A 10,809-nucleotide genomic window follows, 5' to 3' on the forward strand; every position below is an offset into this window, starting at 1 on the left:
GAGAGAGAGAGAGAGAGAGAGAGAGAGAGAGAGAGCGGAGCTTGTTAAATTTTTATTCGTAACCCTGCAACGAATGGAATTAAACTTTGCCTGGTAACAACTATTAATATATTCAAGGAGACCGCGACATCACCCGTAAAGATCAACGATGTTTAATAAAAGAAGTCACCGTCGCGATAATAATAACCGCGCTCGATTTTCTTCTCGCTGCGCACACGTATTCGCCATATCTAATTATTTGATACGTTTCATTAGAGAGTGTGCTGTGGCGCGCGCGACTTATAATCGTTGAAACAAATTCGCGAATTATTCAGAGCGACGCGAGCGGCTCACTCGTCAATTTCCATATATACTGACATTTCGCGCCGTTTGTGCTCGAGCGACAATTAGCGTTTTTACATAAAAAATTATTAAACACCCACATGCGTTCCTGGCGATACGCGAGGAAGAAAAGCAATATCTTCTAACGAATACGCGAAACTTGGGTTTCTGCGAACGATACAAAACCCGGAGTGCTTCGTAGTTCGCGAAGTTGCGTTCGTTACTTTAAATGAACAGTAAAATTGTGTGCTTCCGTCTTAATGGCGTCGACTTTTTAACTGTAAATTAAAGTTCTTCGGTAAGTACTTGGTAACATTTCGCGCAAGACGTACGAGACGAAACTTATAGAGAAGCACGTTCCGTACAATTATTTAATCTACATCCGTGAAAAATAAGTTGTTACGTTACTGAAGGATCGTGAATTTATCGTTTCCATCATTTATTTTACTCGTAATTGTTTCGGCGTTTTACGAATTCTGCCAGTTAATTAAAAATGCCTCGGTAAAATTACGGTTAATTAATTAAACATATCTTGCATATTCAAACGTCTGTTAATTAAAACCACTTCCACATAGTTGTTAATTAAAAATGTCTTATGTATATTCTAATGCGGGGATATTATAACCTCTTTTCGTGCACGTAACCTCGTCACGAACGAAGAAGCTACCTGCGCCACGTAAGAAGCTACCTGGATTTATATCCATTGTAACGTTTAACTGTACCTTAAATCGACGATACAATAATAGACAATATTGTTGGAATAGCAGGCAACAATAACCAAACTTACATTTTGCCTTCAACGCGTTTGGGAGTTCCGACAAGTTGCGGGAGTTCGAGAGTCAATCGAATATACTCGATACGCTTGCTGGAGCGGGCGGTGGCGCTCTCTGTTCGATACCACGCGCGACTGAACCCGCGGCTCAAGCGAGCACGTGGCTGGTCTTCTGCTGGTCAGCTGTTCACGCAACGGGACAGTGGTGGGGGTAAGGCCATGAGTGAAAGGGGTAAGCGCGCACTGCAATCGCAGCGAGGAGTGCAGCGTGCATTATATTCGCGCATAACGGTATCCTGCAGGGTGAGCGAGCCGCTCGATACAAACATCGATAATTCCACTTCTAGTGGTCGTAGCGAGTCAAAATAAAGACCGTGGAAAAGATAAGATTCCCGTGCACTCGATGCACGTGGAATTGTTCTTGGACATACAAAGACCGACGTAATTCAGCGCAAATTGTTCACACTCGAAATTTTGGAAAATATGAGTGTGTTAAGAAGCGAAACTGATCAAATTTACTTTTTTTCAAATTGTTTCAAATACATGTGTAAACATGTATGGATATGCTAAAATAAACTGATAGACACAGTAGATATTGCTAATCCAATAAATTTCGTTTTTTGAATAGTTACACGACGAAAATATTATTTGGGTTAATTATTTAGTCTATCACGTAAAATTTGACTATGGATAAAATTAAAGAGCGGCAAACAGAATTTTGTCGCGAATACTAGTTCGTGAATCGATCTAAACGGGCAGATGCTGTCGTGTTATTAAAGCATTTGACAGCGGCGAAAATCGTGCGATAAAAATTTTTATTGTACAAACGTGAGCACACAAATGTTCCCGAAAAATTCCAACGCGCGTGTATAGTTCAGCTATACACAAGAAAAACGCCATCCGCAAGGATTATTTCTCTTTTTTGTCGAGTAGTCGGATTCTACAAAACGCGCACGTGCATCTAAGAGCTCATTCTGCGCCACACGGAATGTATGGAAAATTGCATGCATACCGTGACGCACAAAGCAGCGATTCTCAGACAGAAGTCCACGAAAGCGCCCCAGGAAAGTCGCGATGGAAATTTTTACAAATATATTTTTACAAATATATCTCTTACACTTCTAATGCTAGCAAGGAATTTCTTTCTCTAATCGAGGCAGGTTTCAAAACCCCCTGAGTTGGCTCGCGCTGAAATATCGTCTCGGGAGCGATCGAAACTGTTGTCGCACTGCGAATACTTTACAAGATACATGTAGATCCGACTAAATAGCGGCTATGGTCAGGCAGTAAAACGGTTTATTATTATATCTCTCAGTATCGCGGCTCTCGTGCCACAAAGACATCGACACATTAATTACCCTTCCATTAATGTAAAACATGCGCGCTGCATTGTTTCGACGATTCCGGGATGCGCCGGTTGAAATACGCTTGTTTAACGACTTGGCGATGCCGTAAATTCCTGATTGCCGTGCGCAAGCCCCACACATTCGTAACGGAATGTATGAAATCGTTCTCCTCTCTCTGCCGCTCCCTCTCCCATGATCTCGTCCTCTTCGCTCTACATGGCTCGGTAATAATCGGTAGTCGTTACAGTTTTTCGTCGCGATCCCGTTACCAGATTTTTAAGAAGTGACGACACAAAATTTCCGCGGCGCGCTCTTTCATTTTTGTCATCAGCGAGCCATAATTTCGACGTAACGGTCTACAAGATTGACCTCGTTGCCGTTACTTTAAGGTTGTTCATTTGAAATGCAGCCGGCGACGTGCCGTTGCGCCGTAGCGTACAGATTTCGCCCCGGGGAGAGTTCCGTCCTCCCTCAAATTTACAATAAGAGCCACAAAGTAATCACGAGCAAGTCGGAGGCTCGTTACAGAAAAATATCTGCACGCACGGTACGTGATCCGGAATGTAAGCGAAAGACTGGCTTCCATCGGGAATTCAGTCGGATGAGAGGTCCATCGTTGAAAAGGTGGGTGGACGCGCGCGCTCGAACCTCGGCGAGGAATTGAATTACGTTTTGCCGTAGTCGGCTTAACAAAAGGAAGATAATGGCCGGCGGTAAAGCGGTACATCGAGTATAGTCGTTGCCCACCCGCTTGCCCGCCCGTTCTTCCTTCCTTCCTCCCTCTCTTGTTTCCTCTTTCCTGCAAATTACAGGCGTACCAACGCGATCTCTGTGAGCCCGCGCTCTTTCTATTTACGATACCTCTTCGGCGGACGTTAATTGCACAGCTCAATGGACGAGCGTCCATTTTCCATTCCGACAAATGTGTCAAGCGATCTTTCTTCATGAATCTTTCTTTTCCTCGTCTTTCTTTTCCGATCCTGAATCCGACAAAAACGCGGAAGAGTACGCTAGAACATCCTCTATTTATGTGTATGATTGATCGTCATGTTGCCGTTCACGAGAAAGTGAGAATAAACGGTCGAGATTTCCTCATGGTCGATTCTAATTCAAGTTCGATCGCATACGAGGCCATCGGGAGACTACTCGTCTCTCAAGCGGCCTGTACGTTCTACCTTTCACCTTCGCCAGTGTTTTCGCCTCCGTCGATATTGCGCTTTTTCGCAGCCGACTCGTCTCCGGAAAACGCTCCGCGCCTTTGGCGATATTGGGCTATTTTTATACGTTATCATACAAAGTAGACGGAAAAAACATGCCAGCGAAAACACCGACTGCGCTGGATAATAAGTTGACAGTGTGCTTCATGTACGAGTTAGCAGTTAATTAAATTGTCAGTAATTTATACACCGTGTGTTTAATCACGCGCGTCCGCACATTGCGAGATATAATCTCTGACCGGACTTTTCCGACATAATCACACGCGTCCGTCGTAAATTCATAAGTCACTCCGCAAACGGTGTACTCGCTGATAATGCAAAATAGATCCGCGAGCACATGAGATAAAATAACAGTTAAAACGATAAAGATCCGCCCGTCACGTTGATCAGATCTGACGGCAAGGAGGAAAAACGTCAGCGCAGAAATGGATTCTGCCCGTAATGTAGGGCGGTAGGTCATGTTTAATTGAAATTTGCAATGCGATAGTCTGTGTCGGCAACTCGCAAGTGCGTCTCGAATTTTACGCGACAGCAAAGCGAGGCAGCACCGCTTTAATTTTAATTTCTCGTAGACACGCGCGTGCGAGGAGATTAAATCGTGAAGGAATCGTCAAAGGAATATATCATGTGTGAAAAGGTTAATGCACTGTGATAAATAAAGACCGGGTGTATCGCGTAGGGAGCCGCCGGGGATAAGTGATCGAGGCGCGTACACGGATTATCTTGTCGCATGGATCAGTTATGGCATTTCTGACGGACTTACCATTGATCACGTGCACGTTGACGCTCGCTCTCTCCGCCACCGTAGGAACGCAACTGTAGTTTCCGGAGTCACCGGGCTTCGCATGCGTGATCCTCAATCTGTCGCACAAAAGGGTAACAGTTTATCGCTTAATTGTAGCCGCGATTCACAGAATTGTGTACGCGAGACGAGATTTCAATCGGCGCCACAGTGCAAATACGGCGGAGATCGCAATTTTCTCCGAGAGCAACCGTAAAACAAGATCGCGCTGTTTCCGAGCTACGAACGCCATGTTTTCGAGAGAGGGAGAGAAAGAGGGAGAAATAACAAGCAAGGCGTTACAGTCGGTGTTATTAGCTGCAAATCTTTTACAATCTCTGATTGAAAACGTGATTAATTACAGATTCGTATTTCCAGAACATTATTCAGCCACCCGAATCGATGCTTCTCGCATGAAGCAAGTATCGTTTGATAAGTAATCAGAGATCCGCATGCAGTTAGGATTATTTACCAAATGACTGTTAATGTGCCGGTCTTAGGTGGCGATATGACCCGATAGACATCGTATACGTTCGACGCTCGTCACTTTTGTTTCGTCGCGCGCTCTACTGCCAAATCGTTCTGACGTCACGCACACTAACAGATTCATCATCATGGCCCCCCGTGCAAAGTCAGAATCTCGTGTAAAATACCTAACGACGCTCCCGGCATACAATGAAGTATCGTTAATTCAGCGATAATTATCCAGCGACGTTATTAGCGGCAACGCATGGTCCAATTGTCGTTCGTTCTCTTCACCGCGTAATGCATTGCGCATACTTTTGTCGGAGGTATTCTCGATATGCATGCAAATTTCATCATGTTACGCAATCCCGATACCACGGTCGGGAGATATTTCTATTTCACTGGATATCGTCATGTCAGAGAATTCGAATCGTATAACAGATGATTACGATGATGATGATGACGCGAGACGCGTAATAATAACGTGCTAAAATTATCGCGTCAATATGAGTACATTCACTGAATAAGATCGAATAAACAACATATGTCCACCGCGGAGCGACAATGCATTCGCATCAAACTGAAATAACAACGCTGATTACGTCCGAATAACGAAATTTTATATCGCGTCCGTTCAGTCTCGTAGAAAAGAAAAACATCCCCTTGTAAAAGTGAAAGCTTTACCTCAATTTGGTGCGCATCTTAACGTTCGCGCGACGCGTAATTTTTCCGGCTTTGCGTTCATTTTTCTTGTCCGCAATTTACATCGCACTCGATCATGTTTCTCGGCCGTGAAAATCGAGGAGCAGGAAGAGGAGAATGTTGTATTCCTCTTCTTTTTGTTTTGTTCATTCGTTTTCCATTCCGTTTGTTCCGGACTCGTTAACGTTATAAATCGGGATGACCAATGGAAATCGAAATGGACTCGGATTCTCGTGGTGTATCGCGTGTCCGGAGATTTTTGCAGATGCGATGAGTGCAAGTTTCTCAAATATGGATATCGAGTTTGTACGAATGGCTGTGTGGCGAATTCGCAGGTGCAACGCGAGATGGCAGAGTTTTACAGAGAGAATTTGCCTTCGGACAGGCACGACTCGGAGAGAGGTGCATTAATAAACCGCGCTGTATCCCTGCACTAGGAGAGATAAACACGTGCAATTACGGCCGCGCGCGCGCGCGCGTGAGAGAGAGATAAAGTCGCGGTATATGTAAAAGTTAATCGGCAGTCGGATAATTTAACGGCCAACTAGCTGGAAGAGCAACTCGCCCGCTCGTTTTCTAAACGATGGCCCGTATTAACAGAGAATTTGCCGCGATTAACGCGCGACTTTGCACACAAAATGTTCGTTAATTAATACGAAGAGAGACGGAAAGATCACACGTACACGTGCGCGGATTTTCGATTGCTCGTGTTTTCGCGGAACATTTATCCGGATATCTACGGCGTTTTTTTCGTCTTTTTTGACGTCCTCTGTCACTCTTCCGGAAGAGATAAAAGTTCTGTGAAAGCCTGAATTAATTACAACAGATTATCGCTCCCAAATTTATTCGTCTCTTCATTCTCTCTTTTTTTCTCGTTCTTTTGCTCTCTCTTCTTTTCTATCGGGTAATCATTTTTATTTAAAATACTTGCGTATTTTTAGATAAGAAGCGACGCATAGTTTAGTTGGATATGTACACAATGTCCGTGCATTGTACGTGGACAATAGGGATACTGGTTACACGATGTATACGGTGTTCGCGCGAAGAAGTTGCGCGGAGCGCAGCTCCCAATAGATTATCGATTACTCATTTACTTGCCATATTTCAGTAGTTAGCTTCATCGTGAGCGGCGTCATAATGCATCGCGCTTGTGGGACCAATAACGGCTGCTTAAGGTTACGTAACGCTACTGTCCCGTGCACGTGCCTGCCGCATTCGCGAACTGAAGGCTCTGCGAAATAATTATTGCGATGCCAGGCAACGACGACGAGAAGGACGACGGTGGCGGCTGTGAGCTATAGCCAGGTGGACGAGGATCCGGGGATAATGAAAACGTATAGTGGTACCGGACTAAGCTCCTCAACAACGACGAACCTACACCTTCGCTCGCCAGGACGAGGGGGAAGAGAAGGGTTAAAAAAGGAGGAAAAGGCCAGGTAGTCTCGATGTGACAGAATAAAACGATATCCGGTTACACATACTATATATATTATCGAGCTTGGGCGATTTATGCAAGAAGTTTGAGATCTGAGAATTGGAATCGTACATTAGCCGCCGTTGCCACCGATCACGCTTAACGTGAAATTTGAATATCTCAATCTCTTTATGAATGTGAATATTTATTATATTCTGGAATACCGTATGAATATATTGCCGAGAGTGTAATATAATGTCTAGGTAATTTTCATTCCATTTCATCAGCGACGAAATTTCATTCTCTCGTGGAGGATTCCGCGTGATTTTAAAGGACTTGAAATATGTAGGTATATTCGTTGGGTATTTACGAAGCATATTACGAGGTATGATATTATCAGTTTCAACTGACGACTGAACTTGCTTGTTATTACTGACAATTTATCTCACACGAGGGTAATTATAATAATTATAGAAGCGTGTTTTTCTGCTCGTGTAACAATATTTCCGCGTATAGTCTCTGCTACGGGAGAAGGAGTTGGATTATTTCCGTACATTCTGGCACTGATTACCGTTATTGTTGAGCGAATACACGGCGATGGGCGAAGATGAGCCAACCGCGATGACATCCCCATAGCAACGTTTCCACCGTGACTATACTACCACGGCACTTTCAGACAATCCTATCGGATTTACGGAAAACGGACGTGTGCACGGCGGAAGTCGCGGGCGGGCAGCTGGGCCGACAATTAATTCGCTTCTTGAGCCGCAGCCTCGTAAATTTGTCGGCGTGGTAACGCGTCGTGGTGACAATCGTCAATCACGTCCAAAAACGGACGCGTGGCGTCGCGTCGCGTCGCGTCGCGTCGCGGCGGACACAACGGCGGCTGCCGCGCAATATTCGAGCCGACACAAGCGGCCCGGCTAACAGCTAGCTCGCCCGAAATGCGGAGCATGTCCGATGCGTCTTCACGGTACGCGGGCCACGTGACAAAGGACCTTGTTGTCTCAGCCCTGCGCCGGACAATTAGAATAATCAGACGTCACGCGACGCCACGATCTCCGTGGACTCGTCCGCTATTCAATGACTTTTATTAGCAATCTCGAACGATGATGAAGCTCTTAAGCTCTACACAGACGCGACGCAAGTTATAGGTACATTGTACAAAGGACTCGAGTGTCTGTACTTGTACTTGGGCAAACATTTCTCAAATACTCGCGTCTGATTCTAAAGTACATGTCAGAGTACTCAGACTTTCGTGATGGAAATTTTGCAGTTCTTTTAATTACATCTGTGTGTCAAACAAATATACTGTGCTGAATAAATCATTAAATTTACATCATACAACAACGTAAATTTTTTATTTTATTGGTGCAGCAACGAATTTATTTAATTTAGAGTTGCACTCAAATGCTTTCACATTACATTTTATATGACATATTATTTCAAACAAATTTTCATAACTATTCTCCGTATTTCTATTTTTCGTCATTCTATGTGATAAATATAAGTATTCATATGAAGTACTCGAAAGAAAGGCAATCTTTACAAATCAACTAGTAAAGTTGCTACCAAATTTACGTATACACTTGTTTATCTGACTACTTTACTTTTTGAACAGGTGATCTTGCGCTAAAGCTTTGGCATCTTTTTCTTTTGATAATCTATGAGCGGATTTGCATAACGTGTAAATTTTATATAAGTTGCAGCTTTACTCGAGAAACTAGATCCTTTAATAATTTACACACGTGACTAACTTGACGTTAGTACATGTTCAATAATATGTTATCGGTAAATAGCTATCGAAGAAGACACAACAATCAGAAATAGATTAGAAATTACAACAGAAAAAGTAAATTTATAGTCGACGCTGCGCGCAAGCACAGGCGACTGCCATGGCGATGTACGCGTCGCGCGCGTTTTTAAGGCGACCCTGTAGAGATGCGGGGATCTCGAAATAAATTAATTTGAGTGTGGGATCAGTTTTTCAAAGAGCCACGGCGACGTGTAGGACCGGTGGGACAACCACCCGGAGCGCCATTAGTTCTCATTATTTCCCCAGGGCGCGGGAGGGGATAAGCGGAGGACCATTTATTTATTTCGCCGTCGGCTCGAAAAAGATACGGTATATCGTGTGCAATGAAATATATGCGCGACGAGCGATTTGATCCTTCTGGCAAAAGAGATTTAAAAAAAAAAGAATAAAATATGCAAATAAACAGTCGAAGCCGAAAATTGATCGCATTTTTGGGGATATCTATCGCGATTGATAAAGTTACAAAAAAACACACATACACATGCACGCGCGCGAGAATATGATTAATACTTTAATAATACTTTACGACGCTTCCTCCCGACCGCTCGTCGATCAAGTTTATCCCGCGCGGCATAAGCATGTTATCATCGCGCAAAGCTCTTCAATGAACAATTTTACAAAATTGCGGTGTGCATGTCGTTTAGAGCGAAACACGGACGCGCGCATGCTTGGTCGCGTTGTAGGATCCCGGCTTTTAAAATGCGCTGCAGGGACACGCTGCAACGAAAATTGAAATATTTAAACCGCGTTAAAATGTGACCGCCAGAGAAATATACATACATATACGGTGTGATCTTTATTTTTTATTTAGTCCACACACTTGCCCGACTGGAGCCCGGTGTAAAAAATTAAATAGTACTTCGTAACAATATCATGCGAGAGAGCGTACGCGTTTACGAGGACTTGTTCTGGACGGAAACGATGACACTGGATGCGCGACAGGCGTGTGGACGGCGGCGGAGGGGGAGGGGAGGGCTTTTTCCATTTTGTTCATAGCGGACGAATGAGTTTCGCGTATAAACCCGGTTTTTGATATTTAAAAAATAAATTATAATACACGCTGTCGCGCAGCGACAGAGCGAGGTCGAGAGAGCGACTCGTTCGCGCGCGCGCGCGCGCGCGAGAGAGAGAGAGAGAGAGAAAAAACGTTTTCTAGCGCAAAGTTCGAGCGTTATTTAACATTTAAATGGAAGCGATCGATCGACCGTCACACTGACATATTATTTCTCGTATAAAATGGATATAATATGGATACGTAGTATTAATTAATGTAAATAAGCACTAAGTAGAATAAATTAATGATATTATTATGATAATTAATAGAGATAAATAAGTGATTCTTCGACTACACTGGTCAACGCATGACGCATTGAAATGAATAAATGATTTAACGGCTTACTCGATGCCTACCTCGATGTGAGAGCGTCGCTCCAATCTGTCTCGACGGTGATACGCGGCTCGGAGTCGATGTCGTTCTCCGACCGCGGTGACGTCACTACCGCCTGAGTGCCCCGGTACCAGGCGACCGTGCCCAAATCGTGTGGACCTTGCGACATGAGACACGTTAGCGTCAAGAGACTTCCGGTCTTCACGTAGATGTCCGGCGGGCCGATTATTCTGGCTCGCGCTTCTGAAACAGGAAACGACGTTGCGATGAGTGCGGAACATTCCGGGAAAATATCGATTAAAGAGACTCCATCTCTCGATCCAGAACGATTCAAGAATCTCGGGAGTACTATTGCGCGAGCGTACTCATGTCGGATGCGTGTGATTTCTGCGATAAACGACGTCCGATCGGACATTTGCTTTCGGACGTTGCGGTAATGCGCGATCATGCTCGCGTTCACATGAAATCGTCGCAATTTGTTTGAAGGGGCCCTTGCGCCGCGAAGCGCGAATCTAATTTTACGGGATGCGGCGACACGCAACAAATACGAAGCAACGACGAACGAGCGCGCGTGCGCGCGCGCGTGAG

At 44.5% G+C, this 10,809-nt stretch overlaps 1 protein-coding gene across 4 annotated transcripts in view; it reads right to left on the reverse strand.

Annotated features, from left to right (window-relative positions):
- LOC116844695 overlaps nt 1-10,459 on the reverse strand; it is a 59,541-nt gene extending 49,082 nt beyond the window's left edge. For all 4 annotated transcript variants that reach the window (XR_004378117.1, XR_004378119.1, XR_004378118.1 and 1 more), the window contains exons 1-2: nt 10,245-10,459; nt 4,420-4,517 (exon numbers count right to left, since the gene is read on the reverse strand). Coding sequence is in view for 1 of the 4 variants with exons in the window: in XM_032816574.1 (XP_032672465.1) it covers nt 4,420-4,517; nt 10,245-10,390 (244 nt within the window). In the remaining 3 variants the exon portion in view is untranslated. The remainder of the gene's footprint in view (nt 1-4,419; nt 4,518-10,244) is intronic.
- Between the last annotated feature and the right edge of the window lie 350 nt (nt 10,460-10,809).

This window comes from Odontomachus brunneus, unplaced genomic scaffold (genome assembly GCF_010583005.1).
Source record: "Odontomachus brunneus isolate Ranch 3 - 2012 unplaced genomic scaffold, Obru_v1 Obru_scaffold_045, whole genome shotgun sequence".
Taxonomy (NCBI): Eukaryota; Metazoa; Arthropoda; class Insecta; order Hymenoptera; family Formicidae; genus Odontomachus; species Odontomachus brunneus.